Source organism: Macaca thibetana, chromosome 20 (assembly GCF_024542745.1).
Source record: "Macaca thibetana thibetana isolate TM-01 chromosome 20, ASM2454274v1, whole genome shotgun sequence".
Taxonomy (NCBI): domain Eukaryota; kingdom Metazoa; phylum Chordata; class Mammalia; order Primates; family Cercopithecidae; genus Macaca; species Macaca thibetana.
Window position 1 is genome coordinate 31,910,933 of NC_065597.1, and position 23,413 is coordinate 31,934,345.

Sequence of the window (23,413 nt, forward strand, 5' to 3'; positions counted from 1 at the left end):
CGGTGTGGCCCCCTCTGCCTGGTACTCTTGATGCCCAGGAGGAGGGTGCTGGGCGTAAATCGTGGTGTCTGCGAAAACAGTGTGGCAAGGTGGGCGGCTCGTAGCAGCGAACAGCAGGGGGACCTCCTGTTCGCAGATGCCAGCCGAGGGCAACCTCCCACACATGGGCCTTCTGAGGACAGCGTCCCAGGCTGCTAGGCCAGCTCTCATCTGCTGACCCCATTCTTCCGTTATTTATCGACAGCTTTCTCGGCTATGAAAAGCAGATGTGGACAGCCTCCCTGCAGAGTGAGCAGGTTACCATGTGAACATCTAGAACCCTCACAGGGCACCATGGGCGGGAACCACCTTTCTTCTCCCCCTTAGAAGTCCTAAAAGGGCTGGATACAGTGGCTCATGTCTGTAACCCCAACACTTTGGGAGGCTGGGGGGCAGGATCGCTTGAGCTCAGGAATTTGAGGCCAACCTGGGTCTTATCGACAGACACTAAAAAAAACCTTTTTTTTAATTAGCTGGGCGTGGGAATTCTGTTCCAAGATGGCCGAACAGGAACAGCTCCGGTCTGCAGCTCCCAGCGTGATCGACGCACAAGACGGTGATTTCTGCATTTCCATCTGAGGTACTGGGTTCGTAATTTTGGGACCAGTTGGACAGTGGGTACAGCCCACAGAGGGCGAGCCAAAGCAGGGCGGGGACATCGCCTCACCCAGAAAGTGCAAGGGGTTGGAGGGTTTCTCTTTCCTAGCCAAGGGAAGCCGTGACAAACTGTACCTGGAAAATCAGGACACTCCTACCCAAATACTGTGCTTTTCCAACGGTCTTGGCAAACGACCCACCAGGAGATTATAGCCTGTGCCTGGCTCGGCAGGTCCCACGCCCACGGAGCCTTGCTCACTGCTAGCGCAGTCTGAGATCAACCTGTGAGGCGGCAGCCTGGCAGGGGGAGGGGCGTCTGCCATTGCGGCAGGGGAAGCTTGAACTGGGCGGAGCCCACCGCAGCTCTGCAAGGCCTGCTGCCTCTGTAGACCCCACCCCTACGGGCAGGGCATAGCTAAACAAAACACAGCAGAAACTGAAACTTCTGCAGACTTAAACGTCCCCGTCTGACAGCTCTGAAGAGAGCAGTGGTTCTCCCAGCAGTGTTTGAGCTCTGAGAACGGACAGACTGCCTCCTCAAGTGGGTCCCTGACCCCCGTGCAGCTTAACTGGGAGACACCCCCCAGCAGGGGCTGACTGACACCTCATACAGATGGCTGCCCCTCTGGGACGAAGCTTCCAGAGGAAGGATCAGGCAGCAATATTTACTGTTCTGCAATATTTGCTGTTCTGTAATATTTGCTGTTCTGCAGCCTCTGCTGGTGATACCCAGGCAAACAGCATCTGGAGTGGACCTCCAGCAAACTTCATCAGACCTGCAGCTGAGGGACCTGACTCTTAGGAGGAAAATTAGCCAACAGAAAGGAACAGCATCAACATCAACAAAAAGAACATCTACGCCAAAACCCCATCTGTAGGTCACGAGCATCAAAGACCAAAGGTAGATAAAACCACAAAGATGGGAGAATCCAGAGCAGAAAAGCTGAAAATTCTAAAAATCAGAGTGCCTCTTCTCCTCCAAAGGATCACAGCTCCTCGCCAGCAACGGAACACAGCTGGATGGAGAATGACTTTGACGAGCTGACAGAATTAGGCTTCAGAAGGTAATAGCAAACTTCTCTGAGCTAGAGGAAGATGTTTGAACCCATTGCAAGGAAGCTAAAAACTTTGAAAAAAGATTAGATGAATGGCTAACTAGAATAAACAGCGTAGAGAAGACCTTAAATGACCTGACAGAGCCGAAAACCATGGCACAAGAACTATGTGACGCATGCATAAACTTCAATAGCCGATTCAATCAAGTGGAAGAAAGGGTATCAGTGATTGAAGATCAAATTAATTAACTGGGTGTGGTGATGGGCGGCTATAATCCCAGCTACTCAGGAGGCTGAGGCAGGAGAATTGCTTGAGCCCAGTAGTTTCAGGCTGCAGTGAGCTGTGATCGAGCTACTGCACTTCAGCCTGGGTGACAGAGCCACACCTTGTCTTAAAAAAAAAAGTCCTGGCCGGGTACAGTGGCTCACGTCTGTAATCCCAGCACTTTGGGAGGCTGAGGAGGGAGGATCACCTGAGGTCAGGAGTTCGAGACAAGCCTGGCCAATATGGTAAAACCCCAACTGTACTAAAAATACAAAAATTAGCTGGGCACAGTAGTGGGAGCCTGTAGTCCCAGCTACTCGGGAGGCTGAGGCAGGAGAACTGCTTGAATCTGGGAGACAGCGGTTGCAGTGAGCTGAGATCATACCACTGCAATCCAGCCTGGGTGACAGAGTGAGACTCCATCTCAAAAAAAAAAAAAAAAAAAGTCCTAAAAGCCCCCAAATGATTGTCCATGTTCAGTGAGCACAGCTGTGAGCCATGGATCAGTATCCTTAGGAATTTCAGAGTTTTAAGAAACGCAAAGTTTCCATTCCTACTGGTTGCTATGGGATTATCATGAAGATAAGCAGACCAGTGCTTGTCTATCTCAAACGAGGGGCGCTGAGCAGCCCTCCCCCGGTTCTGGTGGCTCCACAAGGCTGCTGTGGCAATAGGAGCTGGCCTGGGTGGCCCTGACTCTCCACTTCCTCTGTGGTCAGGGCTGACCCTTCTTAACCCTATTTTCCAAATAAGGAGTGGAGACGCAGAGCGCTGCCGGCCCTGGGAGGCAGGAGCTGTGTGAGGGCCAGAGCGGAGGTTGTCATAGGTCTCACCTGTCTCCAAGGCCCCAGCAACCCTGGAGAGCAGAGTGGGCCACGCAGGTTTTGTCGCTCATGCAGCAAGGTGCCCAGGGTGCTGAGAAGCCAGGCCGCGCTAGACCGTGGGCCAGTGAAAGGCCAGGGCAGGGCAGTCCTGGGGAGTGCAGCTGGACCTGTCCTCACTCTGGTCAGCTCAGCTGCCCTGGACAGGTGGGGGCTCCTACCAGCTGCTCTCACCCCTGAGTCCCAGCCTCCCATTCTGGCCCTGACGCTGGGGGCAGTGGTACTCTCCCGGGTCAGTGTGACCAGTTGGAGAGTGGCTTCTGGCCATGAGGTGTGCAATAAGCTAGTTTTGGGGACACTCCTTTTCTGAAACTGCACTTGCTCAGATGAAAGTGGGGTCCAGGCCCCTCACTGCCCAGACACAGAGGACAGGACAGAGGGAGACTGGGCTGGAGGCAGCTGGTCCATGGAGGGCCATGCTCCAAAATCTGAACTTGAGAGACGCACACTCGTTCTCAGGTGGTGCGAGGCCCAGGGCTGTGGGTCACCAAATGATCCTATGTCATTCCAGAGCCAAAATGACCTGTTGCAGGTTCAGACACCAGCACCCTGACAGAAACAACTGGTCTACAGCACAGGGAGAGGTGTGGACAGGGCTGCAGAGGAAGCCCCGGACTCCGAGGAGAGAACACAGCCTGTGAGGACTCCCTTGCACCCTGGGCCACATCAGGGCACTCGGGCTTCACTGCGAGCTTCTGTGGCTCTCACCTGCCAGCATCCCTGCCCCATCCTGGTAGCTGCACCATGGGCCCTTCAAGGAACCCCCTCTCTGCTGGGTCCAGGTAGATGAGACAATCGGGGCAGTCTCCCTTCTGGGGTAGGCCCGAGGCTCCGAGGCCTGGGCTGGACAGGTCAGCATGCGCCCCTCCCCCAGTGTGCTTGGCACAGGACTGAGACCCACATCAGGCTCACATGACTCAGAGGCAGAGCCAATCTCCCACTGGGTCTGCTGACTGCAGGGGGTGACTTGGAGTTGCCTAGGACCATCACAGGCTGAGTGAGGATGTGGCCAGTTCAGAGACAGCAGAGCCATGAAAGGGGCAACTCGCCAGGCGGCCCTGATCTGTCGAGTCAGGAGGGCCAAGGAATCCTCACTTTTGCTTGTCACTTTGACTTCATTTTCTGCTGTCTGCATCAGAAAGTTCTAGCAAGTACACCTACCGGCCAGGACAGAGCTCCTCTGGGGTTCTTTAGGCGTCAGCTGCCAAAGGACCCCACAAACCACATGGAGGAGGCCACAGGACAGGTCCCCAGGTGGGTGGGGCTTCCCCTGTCACACTGATGGCCGCACCGCACCCCTCCACCCTGCACGGCCTGAACCCTTGCTGTCCTATGGAAACACAGGGTGAGTCCACATGCAGTTCCGCATTTACCAGGAGCCACGCTAGAAAAGCAGAAGTAGCTGAAATGCAGACTTAACTTTATATTTTATTTAACCCAACATATCCAAAATCTTATTTCAACAAGTCTTCTACGTAAAAAATTATTCATGAGCTGCCCCGCCTCACATAGCCCTTTGTCCTCTGAGAACGTCAAGAAAGGCAGAGGCTGAACAGGGAGGCTTCACCCGCAGGGTCCAGCTCACCGGGGGAAGCTATGCTGGCCCCAAGGGACTTACACAATGAAAAGATGAAATTCTGAAACAAAGTGTCTACACTAGCCCAGAGAACTTAAAAAGTGAAAGGATGAAATTCTGAAACAAAGTATCTTTAGGACGTAGATACCACTCAGTACTGAGAAAGACCTGGCTACTGCTGTCAGCACAGGGACCCCTGGGGGCTGGAGAGCCCGCTCTGGAAAGCACTCACTGCACACAAATAGACATATGAGATGGAAAAGGGGCTGCCCAGGGCTGAGGGCTGTCACCCCTGGGTGGGGAAATTATGGATGGTGTCTGTTATCTTTTCAGGTATATATGCTAAAAAACCATTAATTTAATAAAATTGTTCAGTGAGATATTTTATATTCTTTTTCTTGTACCAAGTTTTCTAAATCTGTGTACTTTACACGACCAGCACCTCCCAATTCCGACAGCCACAACTTCTCAGCCCTTGCGTGAGGCCTGTGGCCCCCACTGGGCAGCACAGGTGGATCTGAAGGCCCCTGTCAGGGTCTCTGCTGGTCTCCAGCCAGCATACAGGGGCTGAGCGACATTGACAGCCCAAAACTGTCCAGCACTCGATGTCGTCCCAGTCCTCACATACCACGTGAGCACAGCAGGATGGGTGTGACCCCTCCCCCAGTGGAGGCGGCTGAGGCTCAAGAATGGAAGTGACCCCCCAGCTTGGAGCCAGTAGGGTTTGAACCCAGGTGTGTCTGGGGTCCTGCACGGTGACCCGTGCCCCAGGCAGACTCATTACTGAGTCTCCAGGTGGCTCCCACAAGGAGTTAGGGAAGGAGGCCTCCAGGCCGGCTCTGTGACCCCTGACCCCGCACCTGCCCACCAGGGGACATCCCAGCCTTTCAGTTCTTCAGACCTCAGGGACACCTGACCTTTGCTCAGCGTTCTCCAGGGGACAAAGGCAGCCCTCAGGTAAGACTGGAGCCCAGCGGGGGGGGACCCGGAGGCCCGAGACGGCGGGAGTGATTCCCAGGGCGACGCAGCTCTCAGGCAGGGCGGCAGGAGCAGCCCCTTCCTCCCTTCGAGGCGGCCACGCTGCGCGCCCACCTTCCCAAGAGCAGAGGGCGGGAAAGGTCAGACGGGGGAGGCAGGGCCGGGCAGTACCGCGGTCACCCACCTGCGAGGGAGGACGCTGTCCCGGTCACGCAGCACAGTGGCAGCGCGGCTGGTGACCGGTGGCCGCCGAGACCCCACACCTGGACACCGCGGCCACTCCCCGCGGGGCCTCCCCCTCCCCCCACGGAGATATCCCCCTCCCCCTCCCCCCACGGGGATATCCCCTTCCCTTCCTCCTCCCCGCGCGGGGCCTCCCCCGACCTCTCCCCCCACCACGCCCGCCCCTCCCCTCCCCTCCTGCCTCCCCCGCCCCTCCCCTCCCCCCGCGACCCCGGCCCCCCGGCCCTGCCCCGTCCCACCGCCCGCACTCACGTCGTCCATGAGCAGAAGCAGGATATTGGGGGGCTGCGGGGCGCCCGAGGCCCCCATCCCCGCGGCGCTCAGCACCAGCAACAGCCGCCACCACCTCGTCGCCGCGACAACCGCCGCCATGGCAACCACCGGAGCCGCGGAGCCGGAGCCAGCGAGCCGACCCAGCAGCGAGCGTCCGCCGGCCCTTCCGGCTGGGCTGCGGGGCGGGGCCTGGACGGCCTCGTGACCAGTGGGGCGGGGCCAGAGTCCGCGGCGGGACGGAGGCGGGGCCTGGACGGCCTCGCGACCAGTGGGGCGGGGCCAGAGCCAACTGCGAGACGGGCGGGGCGGAGCTTGCGGGGCTGCGTGACCAGCGGCGGGTCACGTGATGCGACGCCAGCGCCGGGCCTCCCAAGATGGCGGTGTGCATCGCTGTGATCGCCAAGGAGGTGCGTACGTGCTGCGCGGGGCGTCCGGGCCCGCACCATCCTCGCTTCTCCGCTCTGTCTTTCTTCCCTGGGCCTAGAAGGCGCCTTAGGAAATGGGACCTGGAGGAGGCCTTCGCCGAGCTCCAGGGGTCAGGGGCTTCGCGGTGGACGAGCCACCCGGCAGACCTTGAGCTCCCCAGCTCCGCGCTTGCCCGTCCCGCTGCTGAACGCACCCCTCGGCGCCCCAGGTCTCCTCCCCGCCAGGACCCACCAGAAGCCTAGGTGGTCCGGGGCACTGCCTCCTTCCTCAGTAGGTTCTGCCGGTTCTCCCATCCAGCGCTGGCTCCCCGCGTACGGCCCTTCTGCCAGTCTCCCAGGAGCCGAGTTAAAAACCAATCGGATCCTGTCACGCCTCTGCCTGAGACCTCTGCAGTGGCTTCTGGTTGCCTTAGGATGCTGTCTGAATAACCTGGTCTGGTATCCTTTCCCCCCATAACCCTTGGCACCCTCCGCTCCAACCAACCAATTTTGCAGCTCCCTGGACATGCTTTGCCCTCTCACCTCTGGGCCTTTGCACCCGGAACACCTCTCCCCAGCTCCCACCCTCTTTACTGGCCCACGTACATTTCTTCTGGAAAGCATTTTCTGAAGGCTGAGACTGAGCTGGGTGGCTGTCCACACTGTGCTTCTGCTGCATGGAGCCTTCATTTCCTAGCCAGGGTCTGCCCTGAGACCACTCTGGAGGCCGCTCCCTGCTGCGCAGTGGCTGCTGCTAAGCTTCTCATGGGCTTCCCTCCTGGCCACAGATGATCATTTGCTTGTTTGTGGCTTTATTGATTAGGTATCATATAGCCCCATGAGAGTAGCTAAGACTCTTGTTCACTGTATTTCTGCAGGACCCAGTGCTGAATTTACAGAGTAAATGGTGGTGTGTGAAAGCCCAAGAAAGCAGCTGTTAATTCTGGGCTTACAATGGTCAGGAATGAGAAATGAAAGGAATTTGAGCTGAGTCTTGAACGGTTTAGTAAAAGGGTCAGTGTCAAGGTGAAGAAAAGCCAGTATTTAGGGTGCTGTATTTGGGTGACCCATGCAGAGCTAGAGGTGGGCTGAGGCAGAGTGGCCTCCAGGAGAAGGTGAGAGGCCTGCCCGGGTTCCAGGCTTGATGGTCAGGCTGTGCTGAGGCCCATTTTTCTGAGTTGTCTTTTCTGGCCGCCCTACTGCTGCTGCTTTGCAAACAACACATAAATCTTCTTAGGTTAGATGGGATTCCCTGAAGGCAGTGCCCACTGCGGCCTGGAGAATGAAGCGGTGGGCCTTAGAGAATGGGAATGCATTCCCCGGATGGCTGAAGGTCACGGCTCTGCAGCATAGTTCAGAGCTGGTGTGCGCTGGGTGGAGTCTTGTCCTTTCAGTCGCCGTCATCCTTTCTTGCAGAATTACCCCCTCTACATTCGCAGCACCCCCACGGAGAACGAGCTGAAGTTCCACTACATGGTGCACACATCTCTGGACGTGGTGGATGAGAAGATCTCCGCAATGGGGAAGGCCCTGGTTGACCAGAGGGAGCTGTACCTGGGCCTGCTCTACCCCACGGAGGACTACAAGGTGTATCTTTCAGGGCAGGGTGTGTGTCAGGGAGTACCTACAATTGCCGGGTATACTTTAGGATCAGATAGCTTGAAACCTTTGAGAAGAAAGAAAAAGAGGTGAGAGTTTTTGGCCAGCCAGGGAATTAGGGACGCCTGAGGTGAATGAAGGCCTCTAACTCTTCTCTCTCTTTCACTGGAAGAATCATTTGGGAAAAGCAAGGCTAGAATGCCCTGTAGGATGTTTTGCTTTGCACGTGTCTGTTGTCTGGTTTGCAGAGGAACTGGGACACTTCTGCTTTGTACCTGCAAGGATTTCTTGCTGTGCTTTTCAGGGGGAGCCACCACCTTTGAACAGGGGATAACGGTTTCATTTATTTTGTTAGGCCTTGCCTCGTACGTCACTAGACACTCTCGTCTAGTCCCTTGGGACAAATCACTTGAGGCCATGGAGTTCAAAGGCCTTCCCAAAAGCGGTAATGTAGCTTGTCCATGGTGACATTTGCTGGTAGCCACTATTTTACAAAATAATGTGGCCTCTAGAGAGGGGATCTGCCTTGTTCACGAAGCCTCTGCTTTTGCAGTTAACTTTCTGGGCCAGGCATTGATTCCTAAAGAGGATGAGGTGATCCAGACAGACAGACTCAGAGTCTAGGCGATTCGGCTCTTGGAGTGTGAACTGGCTAAGGCTTGGCTGCCTGCCCCTTGCTTCTCCCGCAAACACCAGACATTGCCCTAGCGAAGTATTTAGGCTCGCACCCAGCATGGTCACTGCAGGACCAGCCCAGCCTGGGCATTTCCTGTGATTCAAGGTTGCCACATTTCTCCAAAGGGAGGGCCCGCAGAGGGTCCTCCGCCGGCAGTCCCTGTGTTGCGAGTGCCTTCCCTAACCACCTGTGCAGGTACGGCTACGTCACCAATTCCAAGGTGAAGTTTGTCATGGTGGTGGATTCCTCCAACACGGCCCTTCGAGACAACGAAATTCGCAGCGTAAGTCGGGGTTAGAAGGCCATGCCCGAGTGGGTGTTTTGTTTTTCCTTTTTGACTTTGTTTTGAAATGCTGAGAAACCAAAAATCTGGCACTGGCTGTGTGTACCTGGCAATGTCACAGTTTGCTGGGTCTTTTTCAGATGTTCCGGAAGCTACACAACTCCTACACAGACGTGATGTGCAACCCCTTCTACAACCCGGGGGACCGCATCCAGTCCAGGTGGGCCCTACTTCCTGTGTCCGCATCCAGTCCAGGTGGGCTCTACTCCCGTGTCCGCATCCAGTCCAGGTGGGCCCTACTCCCGTGTCCGATCCAGTCCAGGTGGGCCCTACTTCCTGTGTCCAATCCAGTCCAGGTGGGCCCTACTTCCTGTGTCCACATCCAGTCCAGGTGGGCCCTACTTCCTGTGTCCGATCCAGTCCAGGTGGGCCCTACTTCCTGTGTCCGATCCAGTCCAGGTGGGCCCTACTTCCTGTGTCTGATCCAGTCCAGGTGGGCCCTACTTCCTGTGTCCGATCCAGTCCAGGTGGGCCCTACTCCTGTGTCCGATCCAGTCCAGGTGAGCCCTACTTCCTGTGTCCAATCCAGTCCAGGTGGGCCCTACTCCCTGTGTCCGATCCAGTCCAGGTGGGCCCTGCTTTCTGTGTCTTGCTTCCTTCTCTCTGTAGGACCTGCCTTGCCATTTTGATTGCCAAAATGCAACCATTTGGAAAACAAGGGAGGAAAGGTCTTTTTAAGCTATGAGCACCATCCCCCTAAAACCCCTAGGGCAGAGGTTTTAAAGCCACAAAACCCTGTTTCTCCACACCAACTCTTACACAGATCTCCGGCGCGTAAAGTGGATGGAGTGTGTGTGGTGCGGGGAGCGGAGCTTGCCTGTTTGGCTTCCCAGGTGTGCCCAGTGGGTACCTGGGGCACCTGCAGGACTCAGGGCCAAGCACATGGGCAGTGGCTTTCAGGGATCACACATTCTCCTGTCACTACCTGATCTTTTATGTTGAATTTGGACAGTCAGGAACCTGGTTTGCAGGCATCTTCTGAATGGCCCAGAAAGTAAACAGACTTAACTTTTGAATGGCATGAGGGAAATGTGGGGTCCACGCCTACACTCCAGACTTGCTTCCAGCGAGTCCCCAGTTCCAAGACATAATTTCTTGTGGTTGGCAGGCAGGAGGACGCTGCAGTGACCCCAGCCAGGCCCTTCCCTCCACCAGGACTCTGTCTTGGGGCCATCCTGGGTCCCAGATGGGAGCAGGCAGGCGAACGTCCATGCAGTCCTGCCTCCTGGGCTTCACAGGCCTGTCCTTGCCACACCACTATCCTGCCTGCCCATGCTGCTTCCTCCTCCACCCCTTCCTGGGGCCTTGGGAGACTGCACAGGGAACTTGGAGGCAGCAGATGGGTTCTCAGTGCCTGGTGGGGCGGGACTCCTGTCCTCGCCTCTCAGCTGAGTTCACATTTCTGGACCCTGGAGAAGGCCCTGAGCGTCCTGTGGATGGAGCCCTGCTGCCCTGCCTGTCTCCGTGAACAGACAGGTGGAGGGCCTGGCTTTCCTCTGAGTGGGTCTGTTTCTCTTAGCAGGGCCTTTGATAACATGGTGACGTCCATGATGATACAGGTGTGCTGAATGAGCTGTGCTGCCGGCCATCGCAGAGGATCCCACGCGTGACCGTGGTGGCCGTCAGTCTGTTCTCGTCGCCTCTTCCTGAGTGGGACGCCCGGGGCTTTCAGGGCAGGCAGCTGTGCATGTTCTCTCAACTAAAGGTCTTGTGAGATGAGATTTGGCTTTTTCCTTCTGTGTCAGCCAAGGATTTAACTAAGAAGAATTCAACTAAGGACTTTCAGTGGTGTGGGCAGAGGTTTGGGATTAGATGGTGCAGGAAGCCTGTCCTCAGTTGTCCCGAAGGCAGAGGCAGGGGCGCCTGGAGCCAAGAGTTCCTGAGCCTGCAGGACCTGTGACCATGTGGGTCGCCCATTGGCTGAACAGGTGGACTGGTCTGGAGGGGGCGGCTTCCTGAGCTCAGAGCCAGCCTAGGATCTAGGGGCAAAAGGGGAGCCAGCGTGCCTTCCCACAGGGGAGGGCCCTCCTCTTTCTGGACTTGGCCTCCATTCTTTGCATCTGGCCCAACGTCTAGACTCAGCCTGGCCTGAAAAGAACGCTTGTGAAACCTGGGAAGCCTCGTGGCCCCGTGGCGTTGGCTCAGCTGCAGCCCTCATCCTAAGCCCTGGAGCGCAGACTTGAGGCGCCCCTTCCTGCCTGTTTGTGCTGAGGGGGTTCGGTGCCGTGTCGCTTGATGACATGACTGACTACCGCCCAGGGCAGCCGCCGAGCCCTTAGTGGTGTCAGTGCCGCTGGCAACCTTGGGGTCCAGCAGTCGAGGCTCAGCCAGCTGAGGAGACCCCCCCGCAGAGCTGGTTCCAGCACTGGTCCAGGACTGGAGAGTTTCTCAAGGACCTTGAAGACCCCAGGAGCCCCTGCAGCAGGAAAGGCTGTAAGGGGGTCAGCCTGGGGCAGACACAGGGAGGGGAACTTTCTCGATACATATTTGCCTTTTCATCCCATCCAGCAAGCACAGTGTTAATTTTATAAATTATAGAAGAAGAAATGAGCAAGGAGTGTGTGTGAAAACCGCAGGCTTCCCTCGCTCAGGGTGAATTGGAAGTCCTGGCGTGGGCTGAGGCACACCGGGCAGCTGGTCTGAGTGCGTGTGGGCCACAGGCCACCCTCACAGGGTTAAATCTTTAACAAGAGCCTCATGTTTGTTAGAAAGTGGGACCCCAGCCCAAGCACCTAGCACCTCCCCACTGCAGCCCAGTGTGAAATCTTTGCCGTTTAGTGGGGATCGCTCCTGCCTGAGTCCTGGCTGTGGTGGGGACTCGGGAAGTTGCTAACCCAGCATCCATTCTCCTTCCTCCCTACTAACAGAACTCTAGTGCCTCTGCACAGCTCTGACAGTGGGCAGATGAGAACCATGTCCTGGCCTCCCTCGCAGCCTGGGGTGTGCAGCTGTGGCATGGAGGTGGTGGTGCTAGGACAGACTTGCAGGGAAGCTCCTGTGAAGGGGGCTCAGCTGCCACGTGCAGGGCCCTTCCCCTTTGCCTTCTTCCTGCCTGGAACATGGATGTGATGGCTGGTGCTGGCACAGCTGTCCTGAGAGCATGAGGAAAGAGTCACACCCTGAGGACAGTGGAGCTGATGCACAACGCAGGAAGGAGGACCTGGGCCTTTGCTGACACAGAACGTGGGAAGGACCTGGGCCTTTGCTGACACAGAACGTGGGAAGGACCTGGGCCTTTGCTGACACAGAACGTGGGAAGGACCTGGGCCTTTGCTGACACAGAACGTGGGAAGGACCTGGGCCTTTGCTGACACAGAACGTGGGAAGGACCTGGGCCTTTGCTGACACAGAACGCGGGAAGGACCTGGGCCTTTGCTGACACAGAACGCGGGAAGGACCCTAGGCCTTTGCTGACGTACCAGCCCCGGACTACTTCATTTCAGCTTTTTTTAAATGTGAGAAAATAAACGCACCCCTCTCTGGTTTAAATCACTGCTATTTGGGTTTTCTGTTAGGCGTAGCCAGACCCACCTGTAAGAACTTTTTACATTAGGGAGTTTTCACAAGCATTGTAAGGCACCATCCCCATTTTAAGTCCAAGGAAACAAGTCATGTGCTCACCTCTGATCTGACAGCAGAACTGTCACGTGGTAGGTTCGTGCTGTCTCCACCCTGGGGTTGGCCTCATGGAGGGCCACAGCCCTGCCCACTCCTTCCTCGACCCCAGGCGACTTCTGCTGGACGCCACGTGGGGCAGCCCCTCCTCCCCGTCAGGCCGCGACGATACTCTGCCTCTTTCCTTCTGCCGCAGACGGGGGACGATGAGCCTGTTCTTGTTAGTTGCCCACCCGAGCCAGCCAGAGCATCCGCCGCCTCCATGCAGCTGCAAAGGCCTCTGCAGGTCACGGCCCAGGGTCTCATCACCTGGAAGGGCCATGCTGAGGGGTTCCCAGGTCTTCCTCCGCCTTAGTCTGTTCAGGTGTCAAGTCCACAAGAAAGGAGGGACTCCCCAGGCTCACTCCGCTGTCTCCTTGCAGTGGCCACACAGAAGGCTGAAGATGGACAGGAACTAACCTGCGACATGGGCTAGAACAGTCAGGGACCTGACACACCCATGGGCGTGATACCTGCGTCAAGGCCAGCAGCGAACCCTCGCTGAGGGCCAGACCCTGGCTCTGGGTACTGAGCAGTCAGGGGCTGCCATCTGCAAAGTGCTGTGCTTGCCTCAGGCCCCTCCTGCAGCCCCCAGCTGTGAGCGGTGCGCACCAGGCCCCGCCCTGGGCAGCTTGACCTCCCTTCTGGGCTAGGCCTGGCTCTCACTCTGATGCTGGGACAGCCCCCTCAAGCCCACCCTGAAGCCAGACTCGCTGGCAAACCAGCAGAGGCCTGGGCAGAGCAGCTCACAGACCACAGAACCCGGGTCCCCAGAGTGGACCTCAGGCAAGATCAGGACAGATCTTAGAGGGCCATGGTGGCTCCTTGGTCGGGTATCCCGATAATTAGGTCAGAGAGCTCAGTCTCCAGGCCTCCACCGTAACAGAGCACCGCATGGAGGGGCTTCAAACCCTGGGAATGTATTTCCGCCCCATGTCGGAGGCAGAAGTCCAAAGGCTGGGTGTGGCTGTGGCTGGCTCCTGGAGGCTCTGGGGTGGGTCTGCTCCAGCCTCTGCAGCCACTACCGGCCCCTGTCATCCTCCGCATTACGGAGCGTCTCTTGGTCTCTGTAACCAGTGTGTGTTTGGGTTTAGGGCCACAGGTAACCAGTGTGTGTTTGGGTTTAGGGCCACAGGTAACCAGTGTGTGTTTGGGTTTAGGGCCACAGGTAACCAGTGTGTGTTTGGGTTTAGGGCCACAGGTAACCAGTGTGTGTTTGGGTTTAGGGCCACAGGTAACCAGTGTGTGTTTGGGTTTAGGGCCACAGGTAACCAGTGTGTGTTTGGGTTTAGGGCCACAGGTAACCAGTGTGTGTTTGGGTTTAGGGCCACAGGTAACCAGTGTGTGTTTGGGTTTAGGGCCACAGGTAACCAGTGTGTGTTTGGGTTTAGGGCCACAGGTAACCAGTGTGTGTTTGGGTTTAGGGCCACAGGTAACCAGTGTGTGTTTGGGTTTAGGGCCACAGGTAACCAGTGTGTGTTTGGGTTTAGGGCCACAGGTAACCAGTGTGTGTTTGGGTTTAGGGCCACAGGTAACCAGTGTGTGTTTGGGTTTAGGGCCACAGGTAACCAGTGTGTGTTTGGGTTTAGGGCCACAGGTAACCAGTGTGTGTTTGGGTTTAGGGCCACAGGTAACCAGTGTGTGTTTGGGTTTAGGGCCACAGGTAACCAGTGTGTGTTTGGGTTTAGGGCCACAGGTAACCAGTGTGTGTTTGGGTTTAGGGCCACAGGTAACCAGTGTGTGTTTGGGTTTAGGGCCACAGGTAACCAGTGTGTGTTTGGGTTTAGGGCCACAGGTAACCAGTGTGTGTTTGGGTTTAGGGCCACAGGTAACCAGTGTGTGTTTGGGTTTAGGGCCACAGGTAACCAGTGTGTGTTTGGGTTTAGGGCCACAGGTAACCAGTGTGTGTTTGGGTTTAGGGCCACAGGTAACCAGTGTGTGTTTGGGTTTAGGGCCACAGGTAACCAGTGTGTGTTTGGGTTTAGGGCCACAGGTAACCAGTGTGTGTTTGGGTTTAGGGCCACAGGTAACCAGTGTGTGTTTGGGTTTAGGGCCACAGGTAACCAGTGTGTGTTTGGGTTTAGGGCCACAGGTAACCAGTGTGTGTTTGGGTTTAGGGCCACAGGTAACCAGTGTGTGTTTGGGTTTAGGGCCACAGGTAACCAGTGTGTGTTTGGGTTTAGGGCCACAGGTAACCAGTGTGTGTTTGGGTTTAGGGCCACAGGTAACCAGTGTGTGTTTGGGTTTAGGGCCACAGGTAACCAGTGTGTGTTTTGGGTTTAGGGCCACAGGTAACCAGTGTGTGTTTGGGTTTAGGGCCACAGGTAACCAGTGTGTGTTTGGGTTTAGGGCCACAGGTAACCAGTGTGTGTTTGGGTTTAGGGCCACAGGTAACCAGTGTGTGTTTGGGTTTAGGGCCACAGGTAACCAGTGTGTGTTTGGGTTTAGGGCCACAGGTAACCAGTGTGTGTTTGGGTTTAGGGCCACAGGTAACCAGTGTGTGTTTGGGTTTAGGGCCACAGGTAACCAGTGTGTGGTTGGGTTTAGGGCCACAGGTAACCAGTGTGTGGTTGGGTTTAGGGCCACAGGTAACCAGTGTGTGGTTGGGTTTAGGGCCACAGGTAACCAGTGTGTGGTTGGGTTTAGGGCCACAGGTAACCAGTGTGTGTTTGGGTTTAGGGCCACAGGTAACCAGTGTGTGTTTTGGGTTTAGGGCCACAGGTAACCAGTGTGTGGTTGGGTTTAGGGCCACAGGTAACCAGTGTGTGGTTGGGTTTAGGGCCACAGGTAACCAGTGTGTGTTTGGGTTTAGGGCCACAGGTAACCAGTGTGTGGTTGGGTTTAGGGCCACAGGTAACCAGTGTGTGTTTGGGTTTAGGGCCACAGGTAACCAGTGTGTGTTTGGGTTTAGGGCCACAGGTAACCAGTGTGTGTTTGGGTTTAGGGCCACAGGTAACCAGTGTGTGTTTGGGTTTAGGGCCACAGGTAACCAGTGTGTGTTTGGGTTTAGGGCCACAGGTAACCAGTGTGTGTTTGGGTTTAGGGCCACAGGTAACCAGTGTGTGTTTGGGTTTAGGGCCACAGGTAACCAGTGTGTGTTTGGGTTTAGGGCCACAGGTAACCAGTGTGTGTTTGGGTTTAGGGCCACAGGTAACCAGTGTGTGTTTGGGTTTAGGGCCACAGGTAACCAGTGTGTGTTTGGGTTTAGGGCCACAGGTAACCAGTGTGTGTTTGGGTTTAGGGCCACAGGTAACCAGTGTGTGTTTGGGTTTAGGGCCACAGGTAACCAGTGTGTGTTTGGGTTTAGGGCCACAGGTAACCAGTGTGTGTTTGGGTTTAGGGCCACAGGTAACCAGTGTGTGTTTGGGTTTAGGGCCACAGGTAACCAGTGTGTGTTTGGGTTTAGGGCCACAGGTAACCAGTGTGTGTTTGGGTTTAGGGCCACAGGTAACCAGTGTGTGTTTGGGTTTAGGGCCACAGGTAACCAGTGTGTGTTTGGCTTTAGGGCCACAGGTAACCAGTGTGTGTTTGGCTTTAGGGCCACAGGTAACCAGTGTGTGTTTGGGTTTAGGGCCACAGGTAACCAGTGTGTGTTTGGGTTTAGGGCCACAGGTAACGAGTGTGTGTTTGGCTTTAGGGCCACAGGTAACCAGTGTGTGTTTGGGTTTAGGGCCACAGGTAACCAGTGTGTGTTTGGGTTTAGGGCCACAGGTAACCAGTGTGTGTTTGGGTTTAGGGCCACAGGTAACCAGTGTGTGTTTGGGTTTAGGGCCACAGGTAACCAGTGTGTGTTTGGGTTTAGGGCCACAGGTAACCAGTGTGTGTTTGGGTTTAGGGCCACAGGTAACCAGTGTGTGTTTGGGTTTAGGGCCACAGGTAACCAGTGTGTGGTTGGGTTTAGGGCCACAGGTAACCAGTGTGTGTTTGGGTTTAGGGCCACAGGTAACCAGTGTGTGTTTGGGTTTAGGGCCACAGGTAACCAGTGTGTGTTTGGGTTTAGGGCCACAGGTAACCAGTGTGTGTTTGGGTTTAGGGCCACAGGTAACCAGTGTGTGTTTGGGTTTAGGGCCACAGGTAACCAGTGTGTGTTTGGGTTTAGGGCCACAGGTAACCAGTGTGTGTTTGGGTTTAGGGCCACAGGTAACCAGTGTGTGTTTGGGTTTAGGGCCACAGGTAACCAGTGTGTGTTTGGGTTTAGGGCCACAGGTAACCAGTGTGTGTTTGGGTTTAGGGCCACAGGTAACCAGTGTGTGTTTGGGTTTAGGGCCACAGGTAACCAGTGTGTGTTTGGGTTTAGGGCCACAGGTAACCAGTGTGTGTTTGGGTTTAGGGCCACAGGTAACCAGTGTGTGGTTGGGTTTGGTCTCATGTAACCAATGTGTGGTGTTTAGGGACCGCAAATAACCAGTGTGTGGTTGGGTTTAGGGTGTGTGGTTGTGTTTAGTGACCGCAGGTAACCCAGGACCATCTCTAGACCTTTCACCGAATCCCATTTGCAAAAACCCTTTCAAGAGAAGTTCACATTCACAGGGTCTGGGGATCAGGACATGGATGCAGTTTGGGGGGCATCATTCACCCCACTACAGAGGCCAACATTGACCCAAGGCCCCACGGTGGGGTGGGGTGGGGTGGGGTGGGGTGGGGGCGGATTTGGGGAGGAGGCCGGTGTAGGCAGGAACAAGGCCCCACGGTGGGGTGGGGGGCTGGTTTGGGGCAGCTGGTGTAGGCGGGAACAAGGCCCCACGGTGGGGTGGGGGGCTGGTTTGGGGAGGCGGCTGGTGTAGGCGGGAACAAGGCCCCACGGTGGGGTGGGGTGGGGGTGGGGCGGATTTGGGGAGGAGGCCGGTGTAGGCGGGAACAAGGCCCCACGGTGGGGTGGGGTGGGGTGGGGTGGGGTGGGGGCGGATTTGGGGAGGAGGCTGGTATAGGCGGGAACAAGGCCCCACGGTGGGGTAGGGTGGGGTGGGGTGGGGTGAGGGGCTGGTTTGGGGAGGAGGCTGGTGTAGGCAGGAACAAGACCCCACGGTGGGGTGGGGTGGGGTGGGGTGGGGTGGGGTGGGGGGCTGGTTTGGGGAGGCGGCTGGTGTAGGCGGGAACGAGGAGGTTGGCTCATTCCAGGGAGCAGCGTGTGGCCTGGTGCTGGAGGAAGGTGACTGAGGGGTGGGTGGGCACCAGCCCACTGAATAGGAGCTGGTCTGCACGGGGCTCCAGGAATTACCACACTGAGCCCAATGGGGCACGAAGGGGAGGCGCTGTCCGTCGTGGAGTGCTGGAGTTGGATGTGTGCACATAAGCAGACTTGGGCCTCCACAGCTGTGCATGCTTTCAGAGGGGACAGTTGTCAAAGTGCCCAGGACAGAGATCAGAGATCTCCACCTCTGTTTACTGAGCTTCTGACAAGGGCCAGCGTCCCGGATGTCTGGATCACTTGGTGGGGGACACGTGGTGCCAGGGCAGGGTTATGGGGTGGGGGCGCCTTGACTGACACACAGGCAGTCGTAGCCCACCAGGCTGGCAGTGACGCTGACACCGGCTCAGCCTGTGCACACTGCCGGCTTGCTGTCGGTCGTGAGGGGTCTAAAGCCCTGTCCTTCTCCCACAGCCACAGCCCACCAGCTGCCTTCTGTGTCCTGTCCCAGGGGAAGACACGAAGGGAATTGTGTGTCCTGTCCCAGGGGAAGACACGAAGGGAATTGTGTGTCCTGTCCCAGGGGAAGACACGAAGGGAATTGTGTGTCCTGTCCCAGGGGAAGACGAAAAGGGAGCTGTGTCCACGAGGGGAATGCACAGGAGTGCTGCTGCCATTTGCTTTTAAAAAGTTTAATAATTTATGCTTCACCATTAAGAGACACGTTTTCTATTTTTCTTAAAATGACTTAGTTGAAGAGCCGAGCATGCCCACCCCAAGCTGGCCTGGCACTGCCTGGGCCTCTGCCTCTCCCTGACCTCACTGCCCAGAGCCCCCCTAGATCCCCGTGGCGCCCGTGCCAGGCCCACCACCGGGCCATGACTGTGACTCGTGGCTGTGGCCGTGGGTCTGGGCCACCATACAAGGCCCTAGTGGGCCATCCCCTGGCCAAGTGGGGGTCAGCAGCTGCTCTTCCGGACACCCCTCTCCTCTGGCCTCGCCCCTGCCCTACTCCCTGCCCCAGCCCCAGGATGGAGCCCAAGTGGTTTACTCCTGACCCAGCCCCCAGCCCCTCTCTCAAAATCAGGCCTTCCCCTTTAATACGGTGAAAACCACGGTGAGAATTTTCCACGGGCCCTGCACGGAGAGAGAATGCACGGTGAGTGGCATTCCAGAGGGGAAGGGAGGTGGCCCAGGGCCCCGGGGGACAACAGGACAAGGATGCAGGGAGGGCACCTGACTGCTCAGGCAATGCCCCAGGGGGCCTTTCTGGTGACTCCTAGCTGCTCTCCTGGGATGGTCCCAGGAAAGGGGAAGGCAGCGCCAGGAGAGCCCCTTGGGGCAGCTGCAGCCCACCCCAGGGTCTTGGTGGGAACAAGAAAGGGTCACCTCTCCCAGCAGAGAGGCTGCAGAAAGCACCCCCCTAGCTGATGCAGCAGCCCCAGCCCTCACCCAGGCCCCACCAGGTACGTTCCTGCAGCCCCGTGAGGAACAAGCTCAGGGACCCCCTCCTGCCCCTGATCCCCAGGCCCCGACGCCCCACCATGGCCCTCGCCCCCAGGCTGCCTCCACAGGCACCCACTCACCGGTTCTGCCCTCGTGGTCTGAGCCGGGGCCTGCCCTGGAGGCCGCTGAGGGGGAACGGTGCCCCCCTGGAGCCTGGGTGTCCTCGAAGGCCCCCACGGTCTGTGGAGCTGATCCCAGGGAAGTTGGTTCTTTTCGGCAGCACCTGGAGCAAAGGCCTGTTCCTAGTCCTCCTTGAGGGGCAGCTAAGACCCAGCCCGCAGTCCCTGCAACGCCCACCACCCCGGAGTGTGGGGTCCTGCAGGCTCAGGATGCCATTTGGGCCTAAAGGGTCCCCTGCCTTTGCCCACCATAGCTGTCATATGACACCCAGTCACAGCCAGCACCCCTGCAGAGGGGGTTCCCGCCCCGAGAGGGGACACCTCCCCACCATGTCACTGGCAGACCAAACCCAGCTTCAGGTCCCAGGGTCCTGCCACATCCTGTCCAGGCCCAGCCAAGCACCGTGCCTGAGACGCGCTGTGCAGAGAGGAGCCAGCTGGGGCTGCTGTGTGTCCCAGGGCCAGTGGGCCAGCCCCTCTGTGCTCATGTTCCTGGACCTGGGGAGCACTGGCGCACCTTGATGACCCGGCCCCGGAAGAGGCTCTGGTCCAGCTCCACGGCGGCCTGCACGGAGCCCTTGGTGGCAAACTCTATGTAGGCGTAACTGAGGGGAGGGACGGGGAGGGATGAGGCTGGGCCCCGTCCGCACAGCCAGTGCCCCCGCCAGGCCCCGAACTGACCCCTTGGGGTGTCCAGAGAACTTGTCGCACAGGATGGTGACTCGGTGGACCTCCCCGCAGCCGCTGAAGTGGGCCTCCAGCTCCTCGGCAGAGCCCCCGTAGTCCACCTGGACCCAGGCCCAGACCCGCGTGTCAGGGAGACGCCTGGCCCTGACTCGAGGCTTTCTTGGTAGAGGTGGGGAAAGAAACCCCAAGGCTGGGCCCCCGGGCGGGGACGGCCCCAGGCCTCCACCCCACACCCCTGCTGGGGATGGAGGGAAGAAAGGAAAGGAGATCTCACAGGGAGCGCTCCCTTCCGGAGGGCTGGAGCCTTTCAAAAAGCTTCTCAAAAGTGGAGATTTCATGTGCAATCCTGAATTCCAGCTCACGTTGAAAAACTGGAACATGTGCCCAGGCCAGTGTTTCCTCAAGGGGACAGGGCTGTTCCCAGTGTCAGACTCCCTTCCCCACAAGCCTGGCCCAGGGCCGGGCACCAGACCCCCTGGAAGAGATGGGGCCCCACTCACTGCCTGCCCCCCCGGCCCCCGCCTGCCACTCACGTTGCCCACGTAGACAGATCTGTGGTCAGCCTCCACCTTCTCCTCGGGGGTCCCAGGGAGGGGGCAGCCTGCGGAGAACACATCTCAGGCCCGAAGGCCCTTGGCTCCTTCCTCACTCCTCTCACGGGGAAGGTGGCCCAGGTTTGTAGGGGAGGTGACACCTTGGAGCCTGCCAGGCCCAACCCTCATGGAAACCCTGGGACCCTGGCTCAGTGGGGGGCGGCCTGGGCCCCTGGTTCCTACCCGTGGCCTCAGGGCTCAGCAGCTGCCCGGCCATGGTGCCCTCCTCTTCCTCGGCCTGGTGCTGCACTCCCTGAGGCTGTGGCAGCCCCTCCTCTTCCTCGGCCTGGTGCTGTGCTCCCAGAGACCATGGCGGCCCTTCGGCCTGCTCCATGGCACACACCTTCATCTTGATGGCCTCCAGCTCCTGCCGACACATGGTGCTGAGTGGGGCAGGCAGCCTGCAGGCTCTGCTCGAAGAAGGTGGGTGTGTGGCCTGCCAGCTTCAGCAGAGGGTCACAGCCCCAAGGGCCAGCCCTTCTCTGGACAGGGACGCTCCTTCCTGGGGTGATGAACTCGCCCCTGCAGAGAAGCCCCCGAAACTGCACCTCAAGGGCCCTTCCCCAGGCCAGAGACGCCAGCTTGACTCCGCAGTCTGTGCTGCGGGGTCTCCTTGCCACCTTCGTCCAGGCAGGTGGGCAATGGCCCTCCCCTCCTAAGTCAGCTGCAGCCATTTGTCACCCAGACCCCGTGTCTCCGCCAGTCCCTGTGCCCCAGGTCCCCTGAGAGCCCCAGGGCCTCCACACAGCTGTTACCTGGTCAGGCGCCGGGCACTCAGCCAGGTTCTCTTGCTCCAGCAGAGACAACAGGAAGCCTGCATCCCCATCCTGGTCTTCCTCTGCCTCCTCTTCCTCCTCCTTCCCTTCCCCACCCTCTGGCCCCAGAGTCTCCTTGGTCTCGTTCCAGGCCCCCCAGCCCTGGGCCTCCGGGTCTGAGGAGACTGTCTGGAGCCAGGCCTGAGTTGGGGGCGGAAAGAGCGAGCGGCTTGGGAAGGGCCACATGGTAGAAGGGCAGGAGGAAGGTGGGCCAGGCGAGGCCTCCCCTCCGATCCCCTCTCGTCCGCACCTGCCCGGGCCCTCCTGGAGTTTTAAGCCCTTTCCTGAGGCCAGCTGCTCCCACTAGAGCATTTGCAAAGGCTGAGTGGGGGCTGAGCTTCCAGCCTTGGCTCCTGGCCCCGCCCCTTCCCTGTCACTGGGACAGGTACCTCCAGGACTCTCTCCCTGGAGGAAGGAGAGGCTGAGTTGAGTGGGGGTCACTGGTCTCTTCTGCTTCCACCTGGGCACGCTGCGGCTCACTGGAGCCTTGGTCCATCACAGGGTTCACACCTCAGCAGCATCCACACGGCACGAACACCACACGGCATGAACACGCAATCCAAGTGGGAACACAGGAGCGGTTGTTTGTGGTACCAGGGTCCAAGCAGGCTGGGGAGGTGGCTTCCGACTAGGGAGGCAGGGGCTGAGATAGTCCCAGGGGAGGGAAGGGTCTGAGCAGGGACTGAGGGCAGGTGCACGGGATGAGAGGGCCTAGGCAGGTCGGGGCGGGGTCCTGGGCCCAGAGGAGGGGCAGCAACCGCTGTCTCTGCATCCTGACCCCCATGGAGTCCCAGGGACGCTGCCTCCCTAACCCTCATTCTGGGTCTTTTTTTTTTTTTTTTAAGATGGGAGTCTTGGTTTTTTGCCAAGGCTGGAGTGCAATGGCACGATCTCAGCTCACTGCAACCTCTGCCTCCCAGGTTCAAGTGATTCTCCTGCCTCAGCCTCCCGAGTGGCTGAGATTACAGGCACCTGCCACCACACCCAGCTAATTTTTTTTTGTTTTGTATTTTTAGTAGAGATCGGGTTTCACCATGTTGCTCAGGCTGGTCTCGAACTCCTGACCTCAGGTGATCTGCCCGACTCAGCCTCCCAAAGTGCTGGGATTACAGGCACGAGCCACTGTGCCTGGCCTGGGTCATCTTTTAGATGGGAGCCACTTCCATGAAACCAGAAATCTTCTGCTGTGGGGTGGGGACTCGGTGGGAGTGACGGTGTGAGTTCCTGTGGGGTGGGGTGGGGGTTCGGTGGGGAGTGACGGTGTGAGTTCCTGTGGGGTGGGGGTTCGGTGGGGAGTGACGGTGTGAGTTCCTGTGGGGTGGGGGTTCGGTGGGAGTGACAGTGTGAGTTCCTGTGGGGTGGGGTGGGGGTTTGGTGGGAGTGACGGTGTGAGTTCCTGTGGGGTGGGGGTTCGGTGGGAGTGACGGTGTGAGTTCCTGTGGGGTGGGGTGGGGGTTCGGTGGGAGTGACGGTGTGAGTTCCTGTGGGGTGGGGGCTCCTTGGGGAGCGGCGGTGTGAGTTACTCTGGGGTGGGGGCTCTGTGGGAGTGGCGTGGGGCGTGGCGGTGTGAGTTCCTGTGAGGTGAGGACTCCGTGGATGTGACCCGCCTCTGCCTTCGCGCCTCCCTCTCCACCTGCCAGCGCGGCTGCTGAGGTCTGCTCTGGCCTCCGTCTCCAGTGATGCCGTCTCCCACCCACTCTTGGGGCCAGGCAGTCATGCATGGCTCTTACACCTGCCATTGGTGGTGGGGGACGGGGCTGCCCTGCACAGCTGCCACCCCCAGGCTGAGGCCGTCTTCTCTGTGACTGCACCCCGGTGTTCAGCCAGTGGGGCTGGGATTCCTGGGAATTTGGGACTGGGGGAGGAGAGAGAGACAGGGCATGGCCTAGGCTGGAGCTGCACTGCTGCACCGTGCACCCATCCACGCAGGGTGGCCCTTCCTCCACCTTGGGCTGGGGGCTAAGGGGGAGCAGGTGGTGACA

General features: G+C 58.1%; 4 protein-coding genes across 27 annotated transcripts in view; 1 reads left to right on the plus strand and 3 right to left on the minus strand.

Annotated features, from left to right (window-relative positions):
- The window catches only part of GALNS (galactosamine (N-acetyl)-6-sulfatase), a 43,621-nt gene extending 37,038 nt beyond the window's left edge, over positions 1-6,583 (minus strand). For 2 of the 4 annotated variants that reach the window (XM_050773659.1, XM_050773661.1), the window contains exon 1: positions 5,887-6,093. In XM_050773659.1, coding sequence (XP_050629616.1) covers positions 5,887-6,006 — 120 coding nt within the window. In that variant the 5' untranslated portion in view covers positions 6,007-6,093. Of the gene's footprint in view, positions 1-5,886; positions 6,097-6,564 lie in introns of those variants that run through there. The other 2 variants (XM_050773660.1, XM_050773658.1) reach the window with 2 other exon arrangements.
- APRT (adenine phosphoribosyltransferase) overlaps positions 1-23,413 on the minus strand; it is a 187,719-nt gene that overhangs the window by 41,626 nt on the left and 122,680 nt on the right. The gene's annotated exons all lie outside the window — the stretch shown is intronic.
- TRAPPC2L (trafficking protein particle complex subunit 2L) lies at positions 6,205-10,645 on the plus strand. Of its 21 annotated transcripts, none has more exons than XM_050773766.1 (7): positions 6,256-6,314; positions 7,728-7,900; positions 8,782-8,869; positions 9,010-9,124; positions 9,226-9,260; positions 9,363-9,429; positions 10,449-10,645. In XM_050773766.1, exons 1-7 carry the CDS (start codon positions 6,282-6,284, stop codon positions 10,469-10,471), a joined length of 534 nt encoding a protein of 177 aa, XP_050629723.1. In that variant the 5' UTR covers positions 6,256-6,281; the 3' UTR covers positions 10,472-10,645. The 21 variants fall into 21 exon arrangements, with proteins under 21 accessions (XP_050629741.1, XP_050629742.1, XP_050629723.1 ...); XM_050773767.1 differs by having other exon boundaries at positions 10,452-10,645; XM_050773776.1 differs by having other exon boundaries at positions 9,363-9,396.
- On the minus strand, positions 18,809-21,664 carry PABPN1L (PABPN1 like, cytoplasmic). The gene is made up of 7 exons (XM_050773752.1): positions 21,372-21,664; positions 20,800-20,983; positions 20,557-20,624; positions 20,018-20,124; positions 19,854-19,941; positions 19,298-19,440; positions 18,809-18,848 (listed from the first exon to the last, which is right to left on the minus strand). The coding sequence occupies exons 1-7, from the start codon at positions 21,615-21,617 to the stop codon at positions 18,809-18,811; spliced, it is 876 nt and encodes a 291-aa protein (XP_050629709.1). The 5' UTR covers positions 21,618-21,664.